At 60.2% G+C, this 20,652-nt stretch overlaps 2 protein-coding genes across 8 annotated transcripts; one reads left to right on the top strand and one right to left on the bottom strand.

Annotated features, from left to right (window-relative positions):
* Positions 1-344: 344 nt before the first annotated feature.
* On the bottom strand, positions 345-12,872 carry LOC129472639 (chloride channel protein ClC-Ka). Its single transcript, XM_055262507.1, has 21 exons — positions 12,791-12,872; positions 12,246-12,318; positions 11,516-11,622; positions 10,438-10,566; positions 9,475-9,603; positions 8,132-8,271; positions 7,765-7,842; positions 7,603-7,681; positions 6,953-7,078; positions 6,497-6,581; positions 6,283-6,384; positions 5,560-5,644; positions 5,109-5,282; positions 4,608-4,677; positions 4,333-4,443; positions 3,722-3,935; positions 2,547-2,680; positions 2,099-2,187; positions 1,864-1,947; positions 1,133-1,219; positions 345-781 (listed from the first exon to the last, which is right to left on the bottom strand). The coding sequence occupies exons 3-21, from the start codon at positions 11,613-11,615 to the stop codon at positions 716-718; spliced, it is 2,082 nt and encodes a 693-aa protein (XP_055118482.1). The 5' UTR covers positions 11,616-11,622; positions 12,246-12,318; positions 12,791-12,872; the 3' UTR covers positions 345-715.
* Positions 12,873-16,265: 3,393 nt separating this feature from the next.
* HSPB7 (heat shock protein family B (small) member 7) lies at positions 16,266-19,730 on the top strand. 7 transcript variants are annotated; one of them, XM_055262514.2, is made up of 3 exons: positions 16,266-16,544; positions 17,091-17,239; positions 18,524-19,730. In XM_055262514.2, exons 1-3 carry the CDS (start codon positions 16,346-16,348, stop codon positions 18,701-18,703), a joined length of 528 nt encoding a protein of 175 aa, XP_055118489.1. In that variant the 5' UTR covers positions 16,266-16,345; the 3' UTR covers positions 18,704-19,730. The 7 variants fall into 7 exon arrangements, with proteins under 7 accessions (XP_055118489.1, XP_055118490.1, XP_055118492.1 ...); XM_055262515.2 differs by having other exon boundaries at positions 17,094-17,239; XM_055262517.2 differs by having other exon boundaries at positions 17,094-17,224.
* Positions 19,731-20,652: the final 922 nt, after the last annotated feature.

Consider the following 20,652-nt stretch of genomic DNA (forward strand, 5'->3'; position numbering starts at 1 on the left):
CACCCAGGCGTAGAAGGCTCATGGAGGATGCCCAAGGCTCTGTGGACTCCACAAGGAGCCACACTTGGGTCCTGGCTTTATGAGCTGTGACTCAGCCAAGCAGGAGACAAGGGCTTGAGCGACACAGGGTCCTGCTTATCCATGAGGACAAGCATCATAGACCTGGTGGGAGACCCTCTCTCCCTGGCATCTCCCTGCCAAGAAATGGAGCATGAGGAGGAGCCCAGGGGCCCGAGCCTGCAGTGCCCACATGACCACGGGAAACTCACTCTGGGCCAGCGCAGGTAAGGAGCTCCAGTCCCAGACCAGCAACCTTGCAGCTGAGATGAGGGATGGACAGCAGCTCTGGGAACCAGCTTTATTTTTCTCAGGAGCCTCTCACTGGGAACCAGACAACCCCACAGGGCATCTGTGCCTGCCTTTGGTGACAGCGTACTCCAATCTCGTCATTCATTAATGTGATGGCCAGTCACTGAGCACCTGGCAGATGCTGGTTTTCCATCTTCTGACACTCAGCTCTGTCCAAGGTGGGATTTGTCTTTCAAGGCAGGAGCCATCGTCCCACCCAGGATGAGCCATCTTCTTCCGGGCTGGGTTAGAGTTGCCTGTTGTGCCAAAGAATGGAGCTGGGCTGAAGGGAGGGGCAGGTGGTGATGGGGGAAGAGAGGCAGGGTCTCAGCCCAACCTCAGTACCAGGGCAGCTGGGGTGCCCTGTTCATCTTGCTGGGCTGGCTGACTTTTGGGCTGGTGGATTTGTCAGGTTGGAAATTGCTTTCTTCATCTAGAACAGAGAAAGGGGGTGGTGGTGGGGGCGCGTACAGGAGGTTGAAAGGGGGGCTCCAGCATTTTTAGTCCCCTAAGGTTCGTTTCTGGGCTGAATAGTAGAGCCCATGGCACCCCATTGCACAGATGGGATCACTGAGGCACAGAGGGGCAGGCTGGCCACTGGCTAGAAAACAAGATCGGGAGCCAGGCCCAGTGGCCAATCTGGGCCAGGAAGAGGGACTCATCAGTATCCTCTGTATCCCCCCAGGTTTGGATGGGAGCATGCTGGTGTCCCCCCACCTCCCCACCTCCCTAGCCTTCTCAGGCATGGGTCCCCGGCTTTGCTCTGCCCCCGGGACCGTGGTACCTCCACCCAGGACACGTAGCCCACAGCTCTGCCCCGCGATGTCACGAAGAGGGACTGAAGGTTCAACAGCTTAAAGAAGTTGTGTGCCTGGATGGGGGATGTTAGGAAACACTGGAGGGTTGAAGGTGCCCAGCCCACCCTCTGGCCCTCTCTGCCACGCCTCTGAGCCAGGAAGAGGGGCGGGGCCTGATATGTGTGGGAGGCAAGAGACCCAGGCCTGCAATGTCCAGTGTGGGCCACTGGGAGGTGCCAGAGTCCACTCAAGGGTCTGGGCGGGGGCTGCAGGAGGACAGGACCCAATATCCAGCACCCTCCAGCAGCACAGAGGGGACGGAGCCATCTCCAGGTCCCCTGTCAGCCTCTGCCCTTCCCCCATCCTTGTGTCAGGCTCTGTCTCAACTGGCTACATAATTTGTCCAAGATCACACAGGGAAAATGTGGTGGACCTGAAATTGAAACGCACGTGTGCCTTGGTGCAACTCCACTGTCTTTCTCCACCCAGAGACTTCCATTTGCCAAGCCCCCCAATTCCCTGGTCTCTCTGCATCATCCCTACAACCCTGGCAGTGAGGCCGACAGGGTAGGAGCTGCCCTGCCCAGGCCCAGGAGGAGCAGGAAGCAGCATAAGATGGGCGGGGCGGGGTTGGGAGGGGAGGCTGGAGCCTGAGCTCCTCATCAGCTCTTGCCCTGCCCCAGGGGCCTCGTGTGTCACACTCCCCAGTACTTGTTACCTGGTGCAAGGTGGTCTCTGAGAATAGCGTCAGGGTCACTGGTTCTGTGGGGCAGCCCCCAGCCAAGATGTCCTGGAGCCACTGCTGGGGGTGGGGAAGGGTTACAGGTGCAGGGCCGGCCTCCCCAGGATGCCTCTCTCAGACCACCCCTCCCTCAGGAGATCAGCGGGTCCCTACCCCTCCATCCCTGCTGACCCACCCCCGCCTCATCCCCACACCCCTCAGGAGTACCCACCTGGTGTCCTGGAGCCCTGGAAGGAGGCTCAGCCTGGAGGGCCTGCACCAGCTGGGCCCTCTGCACGATGCCCACCAGGATCTGAGAGTCTGGCAAATGGAGAGGGAGAGGGACGGAGGCGCGTTAGGAAGAAACAGGCCTGAGGGCCAAGCTTCTGGAAGACCCCGGTGCTGTCCCCATGCTCCTACCCCAGCAGCTGCCCAGGAACTGCCTTACAAGCACGCAGCTGACTCTCTTTAGACATGTCAACCACCCCAAGGGAGGGTGGCCATGATTTCCATTTTACTGATGAGGAAACTGAGGCTCAGGTGAAGTGACTTGCCCAAGGTCACACGGTTGGTTGCTAAGTCACAGAGCCTGGATGCAGATCCTGTCTGCCTGACAGGTCCAAGAGGGAGGCAGAGGGCATTCCTCACCCCCAACTTCCACCTCCCTTCTGGCTGGGCACCTGTGCTCTCCACCAGGGGATACTCGGCCACGTCTGTGGAGGTCACAACCTTGACCACCTCCTCCAGCGGCGTGTCCTTGGCCAGTGTGGTGATGCTGTGGTTCATGAAGTGCTCCACCCTGACGCGGTGGGAGCTGCAGGCAGAGGGGCTCCCATCAGGTCCCGGAGGGAGTCAGGGGTGTGAGACCCAGGCCGGCAGGGGGATCTGTGGGGAGCTTTGCTTGAACCAGGGACCCACAGCTCTGGAATGTGGGCAGGGCCGGAGAGGTTCCTGGAATGAGGGACTCCTAGAACCCACAGTGGGAGGAAACCTGGGGACCACATTACTGATGGCCCAGTTCCAAATCCCCAGTCCCCTGGTTCCCCATATCCCCCAGAGCAGCTCCACTTGGGTCTTGTCCCACCTTGGACAGAGCTGAGTGTGAGATGACGGAAAACCAGTATCTGCCAGGTGCTCAGTGACTGGCCATCACATTAATGAATAATGAGATTGGAGTACAGACCCAGCAGCCTTCCCTGGATAATTCCATTTCATTATAAAAGTATATGTCACCCCCGAGGAAAAACTTGAAAGGTTGAAAATCACTGATATAAACAGCCCCATTTCCCAGATGGGGAAACGGGTTCAGAGCAAGGCAGCAGCTTGCTTGTGTTTGCAGCGGGGCCTCAGACTCAGGGGCTCTCAGAGCCTCTTTGGTCTGCTTCTCTGGTGCCAGAAGCTGCTCTGGTCCCATCTGGTTGAGGAAGGACTTCAAAGCCCATTTCCATTCTCGTTCCATCTCCTGCTCCTAAAGTCCCAGCAAGGACAGCAGGAGTGGGGAGAGGGGAGGAGACCTCTCGGATCTGGTGCTGACTCTCTGTGTCACCTGGAGCAAGACACGGCACCTCTCTGAGCCCCGGTTTCCTCAACTTGTACACGGGGCAATACTCATCCTCCTGCTGTGAAGCCCAGCTGACCCCAAGACAGACACTGAGGCCTCAAGGCCAAGGACTTGCCCAAGGTCACCTGGGGCACTGGGGAGAGTGGAGATGAGAGCACTGCTGTGTGTCAGCCCCTCCCAGCCCCCATGTCCGAGGTCAGCTGCGGTGGTGTTTCTTTTTGGAGGTGCCCTCCACCCCCAGCCCTACCCAGACACTACGACCCTTTCAGCCAGCCTGAGGTGGGTGCCCCTCACCCGATGTTGCGGCCCAGAATCCGTGGCAGGTATGGCAGCTTCTTGACAATGATGGTGCCATCGTAGAAGGAGGGCTGGCAGCTCTGTGCGATGGCGTTGGCTGCCAGCACCGCCATCAGCACAGGCAGTGCATGCACTATCTGGCCGGTCAGCTCAAAGGCCAGCAGCGCCGTGGAGATGGTGTGGGTCACAGCCCCTGAGAAGGCCGCAGCCCCTGCCGGGGCAGAGCCACACAGGTCAGCTCAGGCCAGGAGCCAGGGGCCAGGGGCCAGCCTGATGTGAGGGAATAACTAGCCTGGCTGCGGCCAGGGGCTAGGGTGGGAATTGTAAGAGGCCACAGCCTGGGCACTGTGGGAAGTGCCCCAAGGCCTGGGCTTAGTGAGAGGAGAGGGATAAGGGAGGCCACAGGGCTGGGGACAGGACAGGAGCCATGAGGGAGTGATGGGCCCTGGGGAATTGTGGGGCTCAGGAGGGACAGACCCCCATGAGGGGTGGGGGGTTCACTGGAGGACTCAGTGACTGCTCCGTGCCCTGGGGAACAACCAGCCAATTCTCCAGGTCTAGCGCAGCCCCACGACATTGCCCACCCAGCAGGGCCCTGACACACTCACCTGCCAGGGCATACCCCCCGGGCATGATGGGATTGGTAACCCCTCCAGCCACGATGCCCTCAGGGAAGGCAACAGCAAGAGCCTCTCCCAAGAGGCGCCCGATGGCAGCTCCTGGCCACAGACTTCGGGTGAGGGGGAGCCAGGCTGACACGGCCCCCACAACCCTCCATCCCTGAGGACCATCCTCAGTACCACCCGGGAAGAGGGTGAACCAGGATCCATGGTCCTGCCCCAAGAACCCCAAAACTCTCAGAAGCTCAGGAACCCAGACTCACCAAGGATAAAGATGGGCATGAAGTACCCAGCTGGGATGGGGATGGTGGTGGCCAGAATCAGCATCCAGAACTGTGGGAGTGGGGAGCCCGGGGCAGAGGTTAGAGGCCGCTGGGCAAGGCGTGGACAAGGGAGGACAGGACAGGGGACAGGGGAGTGTCCTAGAGAGAAAGAGGGTGCCGGCCATGCACCCATTGCCAGAGTCTGGCATTAGGGGAGGGTCCTCACCCTGAGAAATGCCCACTGTGTGCCTGGCACTATGCCAGGTACATTCCTTTCTTTCTTCTCAGCCTTCCCAGTAACCACCCCATTTTAAAGATGGGAAGACTGAGGTCCAGAGACCTGAAGCCACTTGTCCAAGACCATGCAGTGGGCAGGGGGCACATCAGGAAGTATGGGTGGAAGGCCTGGGCTCCATGCCACCAGCTGCGAGAAGGCACCCCCGCCCCTCCCCACCAGAGCTGGTCCTGGCTCTGCGCACACCTGGGGGCCAGGGGGCCCACCTTCATAACCAGGAAGAAGGCAAGGGTCCCAAAGATGGTGAACTGCGGGTGGTACCATTCCCACCACAGGTGCTGGGGGTCAAGCTCCTCGGGCCAGGGTGGGCTGGAGTTCTGGGTCATCAGCGCCCAGGAGTGGTTGTCGAACAGCGAGTCCAGATGCTGCTTCATGGACAGCTGTGGCGGGGCAGGTGGGAGCTGGACATGAGGGGCCCCAAGCAGCAGACCCCAGCCGCCCCCGCACCTCCTGACCCCGCCTGGAATCCTCCTCTGCCACTTCCCAGAGCAGGGCCTTGGGCAGGGCTCTGACCTCCCAGAGCTATGGTCTCCTTATCTGCAGAATGATGCCCAGGTGTCGCCCTGGTGGGGTGCTGAGGGGATTACGTGAGGCCCATGCAAAGGGGAAAACAAATGGGGGTTCCCACTCCTGCCACCCCCGCTCAGGACCCCTTACCCGAGAAGCTAGCAAGTGGCCCACACCAGGTGGGTAGGTGATGGAGGCGAGAAGCAAGGTGGCCAGAGCGGAGTACACAGGCTTGCTGTGGGGGGTGGGTGAGCTCTAGGGCTGGCCCTCCCTTTCCTACATCCGGAGGAGAGGGAAGCAGGACCTGGTCCTGGCAGCAGCAGAGCTCCCCACCTGGAGGCTGATACCGAGGCAAGGACTGGGGAAGAGGAAGGGCGGGAGCAGGGAACATGGCCCCCTCCAGCGGGTAGAACCTGTGGGGTGAGCCCCTCAACTGGGTATGACTGAGGGCAGAGGAATCACGCAGGAGATTGAGGAGAATTGGGGCAGAGGCAGGATAGGAGGGAGGAGAGAGTCGGCCGGGCCGGGGCGGGCCATGTGCATCTCGGGGCAGGAGGGCTGGCCAATACCAAGGCCAATGCCAGGGGCCACATAAGGTTTGAAGGCGCACAGGGTTTGAGGCTCAGTGAGGGGTTGGGGGTTTGCTGAGAGACTGTAGAATGAAGAAGGGATGGCAGTTCAATGGGAGAGTTCGTAGCCCAGTAAGGAAGGGGGGACAGTGACCGTGGGGACTTGGAGAGGGGTGTTAGGTGCTCCATGGGCTAGGGAGGGATTTAGGGCCTCAGTGGGAGGATGGGGTGGGGCTTTCTACATAAGGTCTGGAGTCCACAAGGAGCTCACTGAGATGTCCCCAGCCCCTAGCCCATAGGCTACCTGGTGGCCAGCAGTTTGGAGCTGAACCGATTGGACTTGATGAAGCTGAGGAAGGTTCGCTGACAGAAGAGGTAAGCACAGCTCAGGACACCGCAGATGCCACTGGGGGGTGAAGGGAGGTAAGACCAGAGCCTGATCCAAGTACCAGGGGCCGCAGTCCAGGCCTAGGGGGAATGCCATATTGGACTCTCAGGGGCCCAAGGCATCCACTCACCCTAGCGCCACAAAAAAGAAGATCTCAGGCAGGTCGAAGGGAACGTCCACTCGGAAACTGGTCTTGTAGAGGGAGGTGATGGTCTCTGGGGAAGGAGGGCAGTGGAGAGCCGAGACGGCGCTTCCACCCCACCCAAACTCAAGTCCCAGACTAACAGCCCAGGGTGGAGGGGGTGCCAGGTCCTGACTGGAATCTGCGTCCTGGCATTCCAGGCCCCCACAACCAGGCTCCTGCCTCCCTGCCCAGCTTCATCCCTTCTACCCTCAGGGCCCCTGCCCTTCATGCTCAACACAGGTCAGCCCCTTCCATCTTTCCAGAAGGAGGTGGGAACAGGGAGGAGGAAAAAGAGGGAGAGAGAGGGAAGGGAAGAGCAAGGGATGTACACAGGGGAGAAGGGAGGGCCCCCTCGCCCCGGCCCCCAGGCAGGGCCAGGGTCAGGCAGCCCAGGGGGCTCACCCTGCTCGCTGTTGAAGACCGCCAGGAGCCGGAACATGAAGGCCCCACAGGTGGCGGCAAAGAAACCCCTCCAGTAATCCCAGACAGAGAAGTGGGAAGACATGACCTCGATGCTGAACAGGACGCCTGGGGGCGACACTGATCTCAGGTGGGCCCCCACCCCCACGCACCTGTGACTGTAGGACCCCCTCCCCATCTTGCCTCCTCCCTGACCCATCTGTCCTGCTCTCCTACAGCCCAGACAGTGACAGACAGGAGGGGAGAGCAGGGCATGAGCCCTGGGTGGGGAGGACCCCACTGCCCACGGATCCATCCAGCCTGGAATGCGGGTGTGCGCCCTCTCACTATCAGGTAGTTTGATCCCCATTTTACAGAGGAGGAAGCTGGGCTCAGAGAGGCCAAGGGGCCAGTGGATTTCAAACCCAGGTCTGTGTAATGTTACCCTGAAGCCTCTCAGCACTGCCCAACCAAGCCCCCCACCACCTGCCCCACCGCTGCCCCCGGGGGCTGGCTATACCCAAGGCGGGGCTGAACTAAGAACTAGAATGAGCCCCAGCCCCTCCTCCAGGCTCTCAGATGGGCCGAGGGAGCCCAGGGTGTCAGGGGAGGAGCTTGAGGGACCCAGGGGGCGGGGCATGAGGGGGTCTCACCGCTGAAGGGAGCGCCAAAGACTGTGGCCACGCCCACTGCCGCCGCTGCCACCAGCATTTCGTTTTGCTTGCTCTTGTTCTAGTGGGATCCGAGTCCAGGGCTCAGCGTCAGCCCCTCCCTCCCCACTCCCATTCCTCTAAGGAAGCCCCCGAGTCCCTAACCTCAGGCTCCCCGATGGTCGTGGTGCGCACACGGCCCAGGTAGGCAGCGATCATTACAGACAGGTGCACGAAAGGGCCCTGCAGAGGGAAGGGTGGGCCCAGGTGAGGGCAGCAGAGACAGTCTCACCCAGAGGCAGCACGGCTTCCCCACCACACCCCCTCCTCCATCTCCCAAACCCCCAGGGCTGTCCTCAGGTAGCTTTTGTCACACTGGGGACCTGGCCTGGCTCTTCCCCTAAGACTGAGCTCCCTGAAGGCAGGCGCTGGCCTGAGTCTGCTCTGACCCAGCTTTGGTGGGGTGATGGGGGAGGGCTGGGGCAGGGTTGGGTGGGCGGGCTGGCTGGGGTGCCCTCACACCTGCCCATACCACTTTGCCCAGGAACAGGGTGCTGCCGGTGGCCAGGGTGCAGGAGAGGCCCACCACCTTGGCCCCAAAGTTCTTGATATCCAGGTAGTCCTCCAAGATCACACCCGCCAACATGGTCTTCAGCTCTGGGATTCCAGAACCTTAGCCAGAGAGAACAGGAACAAGAAGGGGACAATCTCTAGATTAAAACTCTCGGCCAGGCGCGGTGGCTCACGCCTGTAATCCCAGCACTTTGGGAGGCCGAGGCAGGTGGATCACGAGGTCAGGAGTTTGAGACCAGCCTTGCCAACATGGTGAAACCCCATCTCTACTAAAGATACAAAAAATTAGCCGGACATGGTGGCGGGTGCCTGCAGTCCCAGCTTCTTGGGAGGCTGAGGCAGGGGAATCACTTGAACCTGGGAGGCGGAGGTTGCAGTGAGCCGAGATCGTGCCATTGCACTCCACCCTGGGCAACAAGAGTGAAACTCCATCTCAAAAACAAACAAACTCTCATAACTCTACCCGCACGGTGTTTTCACATTAGGATTTTTTTTTTTTCCTTTGAGGCAGGGTATCACTCTATTGTCCAGGCTGGAATGCAGTGGTTCCATCTCGGCTCATTATAACCCCGAACTCCTCGGCTCAAAAGTGATCCTCCCACCTCAGCCTCCCAAGTAGCTGGGACTACAGGCAGGCACCACCAAACCTGGCTAACTTTTTGTTGTGGTGGTTATTTTTTATTTTTTGTAGAGATGGGGTTTCTCCACGTTGTCCAAGCTGGTCTCGAACACCTGGGATCATGCGATCCCCCCCACCTCCCAAAGTGCTGGTATTATAGACTGAGTGACTGCACCTGGCCCTATTGTGATCACGCAGAACCCTCAGAGGTTAGGATGCATAAGCTCATTTTGCAGATTTGGGCGCTAGAGTCAGAGAGGGAATGCAAGCTGTCCATGTTGCTCCCACTGGGACTGGTAGATGGCTGTGTCACGATAGGGGAGCCCTGAACAGAACCTCAGGCCACCACTGAGTGAGCCTGGAGCTCCCCTCTGCTGGCCGGGAGCTGGAGGCAGGGCTGAGTGGTCTGGGGGGGGCAGTGCCTCCTCCCTGGGCCCCTTCCTGTAACCAGCACAGGCCCCACAGGGGAATCTCCTTCCAAGCAGACCTTAGAAAGCGAGTAGGACCAGCAGTGACCCAAGAGTCAAGGTCTGGCCTTCTTGCTATGTGCCTTCAGGCAAGCCACATGACTCTTCTGGGCTTGAGAAATGAGGCTGCCGCTTCCCGATTCCCCCCATCAGAAGCCCCCTGGGATCCGAGAAGGTTTTGGCCAGTGGGGACTGGCGTGGTGACCGTGGACTCACCTCCAGAGGAGGGCGTGATGCTCTGGGAGAAGCCCGAGGAGAAAGAGACGAGGGCCACAGGGTACACAGTCCAGGAGAGATACCGGAGGAGGGGGCTGTCCCCAATCTCCCCGTACAGCCACTGGTGCGCTGGGGACAGCCGCATATCAGGGAGGCACCAACAGCCTCTGCAGCCCTCGGGGCCAGATGCTGTGGTGGCCACTTACTGACCAGGAAATGGAGTCATGAAGAGGGGAGGACCAGGCCACCCAGTGAGGGGCAGACCCCCAAGAAGAGGCAGGAGTACGACTCTGGATCCATATCCCAGGTTTACCACTGCCTAGCTGAGTGACCTTGGGCAAGCCACTCAGCCTCTCTGAGCCTCAGTTTCCCCATCTGTCAAGTGGGCTAGTGATTGGCTCTCCCTCACAGGCTCATTGAAGACTAAAGACATTAAAGACTAAAGGGCCACTGAGAACTAAATGACACAGGTGTGAAGCGCCAAACACCATAACACCATAGTAGGTGCTGCTTCTGGCAGCTGAGGGTCTCCAGAGAAAGTGTCTTAGACCCTTCCTGGCCCACACCCCCTCTTCCAGGGAGGCCTCAGGGTGGAGGCAGGCTGCTGAGGGAGCGGGGCAAGACTCCAAGTTTGGTGATCTAGGCAAGTGTCCCCACTCCTGGCCCAAGGCACGGAGGAGGGAAGGAGAAGGAACGGGGTGGCTGGAAGAGGAGGCAGAGAGCTCAGAGGAGGAAGAGCTCTTGGGAACATTCAGGCCTCTCTTCCATGTGCGGCTGAGGAGACTGAGGCCCAGAGAGGGGCAGGAGCCTGCCCAGGATCACAGAGCAAGTCAGGAGTGGAGCCAGAGCCCTCCCCACACCCAGATCCCTCCCTGCACCGCTGCACCTGGCGGCCCATCTGGTATCCCCAGAGCCTGCCTAGAATCCCTTGGCCCAGAGCAGCATCTGCCAGGAAAGAGTTACCTCGGACCACACGCCCGATGGCAAAGTTCATGGCATAGCTGACCAGGGCCATGAGCACCCCGAGGGTCATCAGGAAGTACCAGTCCTCGCCCAGGCAGAACAGCTTCTGCTTTAGCCACTCCAGGCCACCTGGGGCAGGGCATCGGGGTTCCAGCTTATGCTGGGGCAAGGGGCACAGACAGCCCCTTCCCTGGAGGTCTGCTTGGCTCCAGGCAGGGAGGACCCTGGTAGTCGAGTCTGGGGTAGTCCTGAGGGGGCCGTGCCTCACACTGGGGGCTGGGCAGGATTTGTGGCAGGTGACAGTGGCGACACAGCAGGTGCCAGGACTGCTGCCCCTACCAGAAAGCCTTTGACCTGCCCACCCTCCCCACCCGTGCCTGTACTGGGAGGTTCCTGGGGCACAGGGAGTGTGGAGGGGGCTGGTAGCTACAGCTTTCACCTGCATCCCCGCAGAGTCCATAGCTTAGAGAGCACCAGGATCTAGCAGACTCCTGCATGTCCCAGGGCCTGTGGCCCCAGGTATCCTCTGGGTCCCCAGCAATGCCCCTGTCCCGCTGGCTGCCAGCCCAGCCTGGGAGCTGGCCCTTACTGGCTGTGGGCACCAGCCCCTGGGGCTGCACTTAGCCTCCTTCTGTGGTCCCTACTTGCTCTGCCCCGTAGCTGAGGGGACAGTCAGGTCTCGAAGTGAACAAGGCACATGGGGCTCCAAGGAAAGGTGCCAAGTGCAGGCTGCCACAGCCCCTTGCTGTGGCCCCAGCTTTCCCAGCAGCTAAGCCCCACGTCCCCTCATTGGCACAGGTAGGTGAAGGAGAGGCCTGGGTGGAGGATGGGCACAGTGACCAGGCCTTGGGATGTATCTCCCGAAAGGCAGAGGGCAGATGCCTGGCCCATCTGACCCACAGAGAGTTGGACAGATAGACCCTTTCCCTCCCTGCCACCCAGGAGACTTTGGGCAGTGATGTCCTGGACAAATGCCAGGAGGAGGGTGGTTCCTGGGCAGGGAGGTGGGGTGGGAGCCGGGCAGGAATGATGTCCTGAGTGGTCCCCCAGGGGGAAGGGAAGAGGACCTGGCTCTCACCTCGGACGCCTCGGCGGATGCGGGGACACGGGCCCCACAGCTCCCGCAGAGTCACAGGGTCCCCTGAGGAGCCTTCACGCAGCCCCACCAACTCCTCCATCAGGCCCCTGGGGAAGCGGATAGCGGGAGGGACCGGGGTGAGCTGCTGCACGTCCTCGCACTGCCTCTAGGCCCTTCCAGTGCTCTCCCCACCCAAATGAAGAGGAAGGATTGTGCTTGTGTGTGTGTGTGTGTGTGTGTGTGTGTGCGAAGTTATCACACTAGGTCTATGTGTGCCCTCATCCCTGAGGTTCCATCACTGAGGTTGTGTGCCTTTGTGTGTCATTGTGTGGGATGGGGGTGGGATTCCTAGGTGTCCCCCTGTGCCCAGCAGCAGACTGGGCACAGGCCAAGCACCCAAGCCCTGCCCAGAGCCCCTTCCCCTTCTGTGGCCACTGCTCCCACCCTCCTGGGTCGCTTGGCGCTTCCACTGCTGGGAGCAGTCTCTGCCTAGGGCTGTGACTCTCTCACTGCAGAGTCCCATGGATGGCTCTGACTCTCCCTGCCAATCTCGGAGCACCCTCCTTTCTCCCCGACAGCTCAGGCCACAGAGGCAGGAAAACCCCAGGACCAGAAGGAGGCCTCTGCAAAGCCAAAGTGAGGTGCTGGCTGCTGCCCCTACCATCCCCCCCGCCCTGCCTGCCTGGCCTTTCCAGGTTCATACCCCAGTCCACGCCCAGAGACCCCTCACCTGTCAGTCCTCCTGCTGCAGCTGAACTGGCCCTCCTCTCACAGAGCCTCCTTTGCTCCCAGCTCCAGTGCACCTGGACAGGTATATGCTCTACCAATCGTCATTCTTTCCCTGCCACCCCCACCCCCTGGCCAGGGTTTACCGTGGAGATTAAAAATGTCCTTGACAAACCAACCAGAACTGTGGAGGCCAGAGCTGTGCAGGGCAGAACTGCCAAGACAGAGGGGGAACAGGAGCCTCCCCACCCACCAGAGCTGCACAGAGGGTGGTGCCCAGCTGTACTCAGGCTCCTGGGTGCTGCTGGACAGGGGCTGGGGAGGGGAGCTCACGCACACAGCAGGACAGCGAGGGGCCATCTGCCGGGGCTGAGGCTCAGGGCCCAGGGGTCTCAGAGCTGGACACGGAAGGTTTGGAAAGCACAGAGGGAGAGGGGAGGAGGCTGGGCAGGGAAGGAGAAGGCAGGCCAGCAAAGGTGAGTGGGGTCAGCACGACCACAGCCTCCCTGTGTGCCAGGCAGAGAGTCAGCCTTCTGCCAGATTAATTACCCTGAGTGCCCACGGAAATCCCACGAGGCAGGCAGTGTGATCCCGTTGTAGAGAAATGGCATCTCAGTGAGGTGGGGCTGCCTGTCCAACATCACGGAGGCCGAGGCAGAGCCAGGATTCCCAGCCCAGGTTTGCCTGGCTCCAAAGCCCGCAGGCCGTGCCACACGGTCCCGTCCTGATGACCCATCTTGTCCAGGGCTGGCGAGGAGGCCGACACCTGGGGCAAGGCAGTGAATTGGGGTCAGGAACTTGGACTTGATCCTGTGTCCAGACCCTCCAGGCTCAGGAAATGCCCCTCAAAGCACATGTCCAAGGGCCAGCGGCTCTGGCTGGGGACTTCTGGGTAATTCCACAGAGTTTGTCCCACCCCAGCAGAGGATGGGAGCACAGGTGTGAGAGGACATGGTGAGGAACAAGCACGTGCCGTGTGCCTGCTACATGTCCAGAGCTTCACATCTGCAACTCACGTCCTCCTCCCCACACCCTGTGAATGGGGAGAGCCTCGCCATTTTGTAGATGGTCAAAGAGGTGAGTCACTCACCCAAGGTCACACAGCAGAGGGTGAACCCAGCCCCACACTGTGCAGCTCTTCCCCTGCCTGAAGCTCCTCCAGCTCCTGAGGCTGAACCAGGGCAATGGTTTGGGCACAGAACAGAAGAGTTGTGTGATGCCACTTTTGGGCAAGAGGTTGGGGACAATTGCTTCCACTCCCACCCAGAGAAAGCCACTCTCTGAAGCTTATGATGGCCCTTGGATGATTGTTAAAATCTGGGACCCTGGGCCACTCTTTGCCTCTAGATGCCAGGCAAGTCAAATCAAAATCGAAGATGTGTGTTGTGGGAGGTGGGATGGGGGTTGCTGCTCTATATGGACCCCAGCCCACCTTCACCTTGGCCACCCCAATCTGTTGACTCTGCACAGCATCAGAACTGGCTGCCCTGTCACATCCGGATTTCCAGTGTCTGGTCTGGGGCAGCTGCTGGCTACTGTCCCACAGCCAGCACTGCACGTCCACATCCACCCTCACCCCCCAGCCCTGTGAGCACCAGGAGGCTGAGAAGAGGGCAGCCAGGGGGCTCGGCAGGATGACGGGTTTGAAGCCAGCACAGCTCTACTGACCCTAACTCTTTCATCAACTAGAGCCTCAGTTTCCTCTTCTGTAGGATGAGGTGAGCCTGGAAGCAGGGGCCTGTCTCTGCCTTACTCATCTCTGAGTCCTTCAGAGCCTAGAACAGTGCCCAGCACCTATTTATAGCAAGATTTCAATGAATACCTACTGAGTGATGAGGGCTTCATCACTGGCCTATGAGCTGGCTGTGTGGGGAGCTGATGGGAAGAGATGTGAGGTCCCTTCCTCAGATCCCAAATCAAAATGCTGGGGTCTGAGGAAAGGGTCTGTGTTTGTGAAAACTCTACTGGGTGACTGGGATTCAAAGGACTGCATCATGTTTGTAGCTCCTTCTGTCCCTGTGATCTGAAGGTAGAGGCAGGGGAATGGCCTTGATGACCTTTTGAGGTCCCTCTGGGCCGGTGAAGCCAGAGGATCCAGTATTTGTGTGGGTGATGCCTCGGGAAGGGGGAAAAAGGGGAGGAGGAATGGTGGGCGGGGGTGGGTAATGGGAACTGACATCCAGGGGCAGTGACTCAGGCCCTCAGCACCATGACAGTGTGTCTGCATTTAGCCACCGGCTCCTGTTTCCCTGGCGGGCGGCAGGCTCTGGGCCCCCCAACCCGCCCCACCCTCTCTCCATCTCACCTCAGTGCTGGTGGCTTCCCAGCGGCCCTAGAAACCCCTCAGCCAGGCTGGGTGTCACAGGCCCCGACACGGGCAGGAAACTCTGCCAGGGGCGACAGGCCCTATTGCTCCAGGCACCGGCCTGGCCCGCCGCTGTGCCCTGTGCCCTGTTCTGCTTCCACTCCACGTACCATCAGCACCACTAATACCCCTGTAGAAGGAGCCCTCCAGGATGAAGCTCCAGACTGGGTTGTAGGGGGCTCGGATAAAAGAGAAACTGCCCGTCTTCAAGAATCTTCAATTTAACGGGGAGACAGGTGAACCCTCGCCTCTGTGGGAACTGCCAGTTGGATAGGGAAGAAGGGACACAGCAGAGAGTCACAGCACACAGGAAGACCATGTCACACTGCCAGGTGCTGTGGGAGGACAAAGACAGTCAGTGCTGGGGGCATCTGGACTGGGTGTGGGACCATGTGAGCAGGAGCAGTGAGAGAGGCCTCCCTGGGGGAGGAGGCATTGGAGCTGATCTGGGACGGAAGGGCCGGACTTGGAGAGGACAGCAGAGGCCCTGAACTGCAACCTGGGCAGAGCAGAGGGCCTGGCTGCCTCTCAGAATGGCGTCCACCCTGGCCCAGTGCAAGGTCAGTCCCGGCTCTGCTGAGCAAGCAGGTGGGTAGGGAGGGGCTTCTCTGGCTCTTCCGGGCCAGCCTGTCTCCATAGGCACATGTTTAGACCACCTCGGCCTCTGAAGGGCTTTGGGTCCAACACATCTGGGTTCGAATCCCAGCTCTGCCACTTACGCAAGTGCGAGCCCCGCCCTTTCCAAGAGGCTTCACTTCCCCGTCCATAACATGGGAAGAGCGCCTCCACCCTCCCAGCTGTGCAGGGATCAAACGGGGCCGTGCTGGACAGCTTGCAGCCAGGAGCCCATGCCCAGAAGGCACTCCAGAAGTCAGGGCTAGACTAATTGTCTTCCGGAATTCTCTTTTACCTCTGACTGAAATCCCACCTAAGGCACTCGCAGGCATCACCTCTGACACAGAGATGGAGCAGACAGTTGCCGGGAACATAACCTTCTAGACCTTTAAGGAGAAAGCTGCCAGCTTTGTCCTCTTGGGGCCCCTAAATGTTCTGAGAGTCAGAGGGAGTGCAGGCACAGAATCCAGGTCCCCGTGGGGGCTGGCAGGGGACAGCTGCACATTCTACACCCCCTGGCAGGGCTCAACCTTTCCTTAGAGATGGGCTGTGAAGGTTGTCTGCCTTGAGGGAAGGAGCTCCTGACGTCACACAGCGGTGGTGCTTCCACCTACCCTGTCCCCAAGGAGACTGCACACTGATGGGGGAGGCATAGCTGTGGAGGAGAACCAGAGTCTGCGGGGGAGGCACAGTCCTCAGGAGCCCCCAGGCTGATGGGGGAAACAAAACACACAATAAGCCCCAAACTTGCAAAGTTCTGGGGCAGGCACCGAGGTCCGAGTGGCAAGGAGACAGGATCCAGCCCGGTGCAGTGGTGAGGAGGCCCCTGGGGCTGCTGTGATCAGCCTGGAATGTCAGGCTGTGAGCTCAGCCCTCTCGGCCTGCGGCTTGCGTGTGTCGGGCTGTCAGCAGGGCCGGTGCACGGGAGAAGATTTCCAGCCCCCTCTGGGCCATGGAGAGGCCTAAATTTAGCTAGTAGACAAGGGGCTGGCCCCAAGCCCAGGGACAGTCGGCCTTATAAAGCGGCCGCAGTCGGAGCCCGGCACGCTCGCCCAGAGGCCTGCGCCCACACCTTCTCCTGTCCAGCCCTTGCCCGCCTGGGCAGGGCCCGGCGCCGTCCGTGGATGAGCCACAGAACCTCTTCCACCTTCCGAGCGGAGAGAAGTTTCCATTCCTCTTCCTCTTCCTCCTCCTCTTCCACCTCCTCCTCGGCCTCCCGTGCCCTCCCGGCCCAGGACCCGCCCATGGAGAAGGCCCTGAGCATGTTTTCCGATGACTTTGGCAGCTTCATGCGGCCCCACTCAGAGCCCCTGGCCTTCCCAGGCAAGTGATCCGGGCCCTGAGGGGAGGGGAGGCGCACAGGGAAGGGACGTCTGCTCCAGGGCGCCACCGAATGCGCTGCGGCTGCCAGTAGGCCTGGAACAGGTGCTGCACAGCCTGCAGCCATGTGTGGCCACCAAGACAGATGTGGCCACAGGGACAGATGTGGCCATGAAAACAGGTGGGCCTCTAAGGAACAGTTGTGGCCCTAGGGGTTGGACATGGTTCCATGGCCACCCATGCTCTGTAACCGCAGCCAATCCCAGCTGGAGCCCTGGAGGGCTGGACAGCGTGAGGGGTGGGAGGCAGCCCCCAGGCTCCAGGCCTGGGGTGGGGTTGTTACAAACCTAGCCTCATATACACACACACTGTGCTGGGTGAGGCCCCACTCCCACCCCAGAAAAGGTGGGCTGTAGGAATGAGGAGGAGCTGAGGGAGAAACAGCTCGGCGGGGGGAGGTAGGGCCTGGGGGAGCTGCCCCTTGCCCCAAGAGAAGGAGCCAGAACCCCCGGATCTGCATGCAAGGCCTGCTCCATGCCTCGCTCACAGCAGCCCACCCCACAGCCCGCCCCGGGGGGGCAGGCAACATCAAGACCCTCGGCGACGCCTATGAGTTTGCGGTGGACGTGAGAGACTTCTCACCTGAAGACATCATCGTCACCACTTCCAACAACCACATCGAGGTGCGGGCTGAGAAGGTGAGCCCCCCTTCCCCCACTCACTGCATCCCAAATTCTGCTTCTGCCTCCAATGTCTCCTACTCCCCCTTACCATCCTGGGACCCCAGACCCTGGCCAGTGTCCCTTCCCCACCAAACTCCCCCAGGGCTAACTGAAGGCTTTGCCCCTGCAACCCATGGCCATGGGGCCCCCTCACTGCCTCTCTTTGCACCGAGGTTCCCAGACCCTTGCTTCCAGGCCCTGAGCAGCTGAGGGAGCCTCCGGGGAATGGGAGAGGGATGGAGGGATGTGGGCAGAGGGTGGGGCTTGAGGGTGGGAGGTGACAGGTGTGAGATGGTGACGGCAGAGTGAGGACAGCTCCTCTGGTAGCCGTAGGGGGTGGATGCGGGTAGGTGGGGAACTCACCTGGGCAGTGGGGGGAGGGGTTTCTCCATGTGACACACCTCAAGCCCTCTTCCCTCCCACAGCCAGAGACCCATCCCCCATCTTGCGACTCCTAAACTAGGCCCAAGGCTGGGCAGGGGCCCTGCAGTTTAGGGTGACACACACTCCAAACCACACACAGCGTCTGCCCACAGGTCTCAGGGTCACTGGGTCTCTAGGGTGTCTGAGTCCGAACTTCCAGGAGGCACTGGGGCCTCCGCCCTGGAGAGGGTACGGCCAGGCCTGAACAGGGGCGTTGCCCAGGGACAGCTGAGGCTGCCAGCAGAGAGGAGAGGACCTGCCCCAAGCCTCCTCCTAAGCCCCCAAGGGCTGGCTTGTTCCCCTCCACATTCAAGGGTGGATTCCTGGGCGTCCCTGCCAGGGATGCCATGGACTGGGGGCACCAAGACCCACGGGCAGCACGTGCCAGCCCTGCCACCCCCAACAGTGACTCAGCCACCCCAAACTCCCCTGGACACTATGTGCTGGCTGAGTTGTGGGGGAGGGGCCGGCGCTCAGCCCTGGCAGGCAGATGCCCAATGTGCCTGGGGATCCAGGAAGGCACGGCTCTCCTCTGTCACCTCCGCGTCCCCCAGGAGCCCCAGATTCGGAGCCACCTCTCTCTCCAAGCCCCACCTCTTCCCCATGTCCCTGGCGTGTTCCTTAGAGCTACTGGAGCTCTGCAAAGCACCCCCGCGCTGTCCCTGCAGAGCCCTCGGCCTGTGGCCATCACCACCGTGGGCAGCCCCTCCGCACCTGAAGGCAGAGCCTCGGCATGTGGGGCCTGGCTGGGGTTAGAATGGGGAGAAGAGGGCTCTGGCTTGTCATAAGGAGGACAGGGGTCAGGGCAGCCTGCCTGATGGGTCACCCCTTCCCCAGCTGGCAGCCGACGGCACCGTCATGAACACGTTCGCTCACAAGTGCCAGCTGCCGGAGGACGTGGACCCGACGTCGGTGACCTCGGCTCTGCGGGAGGATGGCAGCCTCACTATCCGGGCACGGCGTCACCCGCATACAGAACACGTCCAGCAGACCTTCCGGACGGAGATCAAAATCTGAGTGCCTCTCCCTTCCCTTTCCCTGTCCCCCCGCCCCACGCCTGCCAGCAAAGCCTTGCTAACCCCATTACAACAGCTCCGGGACATCTCAGCCCAGGTTCTAGCCCCCACGCACCCCAGACCCCAGGTGGACCATCTTCCCAAACTAGGGCCCTCCACTCTATCCAGGGCAGGCCAGGGACTCCCTGGCCTGACACATGATGCCTAGATTTCAGATTTGGCCTCCCTCACTTAATCCAGAGTACAGGGGCTGGGGTCGGGGAAGGAAGATCTAAAGAACCCACTGTGGGTCAGGGGAATGGGACCAGCAGGACATATGGGCAAGCTCTGCAGGACATACAGACAGACAAACCCTCTGATCTATGAAGTCTCTGAAGGGCAAGGGGACCAGGGACCTGGAACCCTCTTGGCCAAGGGGAATGGGAGAGACAGACGGAAGGTCACAGGCAGGGGTGCCTATCTAAGTGGAACTAATTGCCCGAGGGCTCAGCAAGGCCAAGAGGAGACAGCCGTGACGGTAAACTTCCCCTCTACCAGCCTCCAAGCCCCATGCCAGCGAGCAGGCTGCCCGCCCACCCTGTGCCCCCAGCCAGCTGGCTGTGCCAGGGCAGAGCCATGCCACATCTGTATATAGATGGGGTTTTTCCAGTACAGCTGGCTCGTGATAAACTGCATGAAACTCCTGCCGTCCTGCGCCTGCTGGGGACTCCAGGCAAGGCCACGTGGGGTTGAGGGTGGGGCTGGTCCTTCTCCGTCCCACAGGCCTGTGTTCTTGGGGCTGCTCCCATGCAGACAGGATCACCTAACAGAGATGGAAGCCAGGGCGTGGATGGGGCTTTGGGTCTTCGAGGTTGGACCCCAGCTTCTTGCCACCTTCCCCTCTGGGCAGTCGCCTCTCCATCCATCCCCCTCTTTAATCTATGAATCTATAGGCTCAGTGTGTGTAACACACACACTCCTATCATTGTCCTTCAAATACTCAGCATTACCATTGGTTGAGGCCAAATTCAGAGCTTTCTCAAATCCGATTTACAATCTCCATTTTCATTAACGGGGAAACATCTCCGAGCCACTGAGTGCCGTGCTTTGTCGCTGAAGGTTAGATCTGAACCCAAGGTGTCAACAGCTGCTCTCAACTCCCCACCTCTGGGCACTGAGGGGTATTTCCCCTCATTCTACCTCTCTAAGGCTATGCACCCCTCCCCACGTCTTCCAGCTGGGGGATGGGGGAGTCATAGGAAAAGTCCCCATCTCCCATTTGGGATAGGGACCTTCCATCAGCCTTAATCCTGGGAAATGCCTGCTGCCCCCAGTGACTCTTGGTTTTGTCTCCCACATACAGAAGCAGGGTGGAGGGGAGGGGTGGGTCTCAGTTAGCAGGGGTCCCCAGGGCAAGTCAGCCTCCTCCCTCCGTGCCTCTCTGATCAGTGTGCCTTAGGGTGGCCTCTCACTCCCACCACTCTGGGCCCCTTGGGGGAGGACTGGGGAGGGGTCCGTGGGAGAGCCCTGACGCTGGAACCTGTATACACAATAAAGGACAGTCTCACAGACTTCTGGAGGCCGCCTGCCTGGAGTTCTCAAACTTAAGGCAGGGTTGGAAACCCCGAGAGAAACAGACACACCTTCTTTGAGATTTGGGGATGGGGGTTGTAGCTCAAATTAAAGCTGAAGACCTCACAAAATATGAGTGTTCCTCGGCCTCCTCCGTGGGCTCCCCAGACCCCCCTGGGCAGGAACCCCAGGATTGTTTCTGGAAAACCCTTGCAACACCTTCTCTTCCAACTGCCTGCCCTTCCCTTTTTATTCTTTCTTTCCTTCCAGAGATATTTACTGTCCTGCTATGTGGCGGGCACTGTGCCAAGCACTGTCTCAGTCCTAGGCGCAGGGACGCAAAGGTGGGCAGGCTGCACCGGGTCGCCTGCCCTCTTGAAGCCCTTCTTGTACCTAATG

Source organism: Symphalangus syndactylus, chromosome 22, assembly GCF_028878055.3.
Source record: "Symphalangus syndactylus isolate Jambi chromosome 22, NHGRI_mSymSyn1-v2.1_pri, whole genome shotgun sequence".
Taxonomy (NCBI): domain Eukaryota; kingdom Metazoa; phylum Chordata; class Mammalia; order Primates; family Hylobatidae; genus Symphalangus; species Symphalangus syndactylus.

Excerpts from the sequence above, each read along its gene's own strand:
- LOC129472639 (XM_055262507.1), bottom strand. The coding sequence starts at position 11,615 with ATGGAGGAGTTGGTGGGGCTGCGTGAAGGCTCCTCAGGGGACCCTGTG. Across the intron at positions 6,385-6,496 it reads TTCTTTTTTGTGGCGCTAGG|TGGCATCTGCGGTGTCCTGA; the intron begins GTGAGTGGATGC and ends TTCACCCCCCAG. Across the intron at positions 4,678-5,108 it reads CCTTCTTCCTGGTTATGAAG|TTCTGGATGCTGATTCTGGC; the intron begins GTGGGCCCCCTG and ends CCACTCCCACAG.
- HSPB7 (XM_055262514.2), top strand. The coding sequence starts at position 16,346 with ATGAGCCACAGAACCTCTTCCACCTTCCGAGCGGAGAGAAGTTTCCAT. Across the intron at positions 16,545-17,090 it reads AGAGCCCCTGGCCTTCCCAG|CAGCCCACCCCACAGCCCGC; the intron begins GCAAGTGATCCG and ends CCTCGCTCACAG. Across the intron at positions 17,240-18,523 it reads TCGAGGTGCGGGCTGAGAAG|CTGGCAGCCGACGGCACCGT; the intron begins GTGAGCCCCCCT and ends CCCCTTCCCCAG.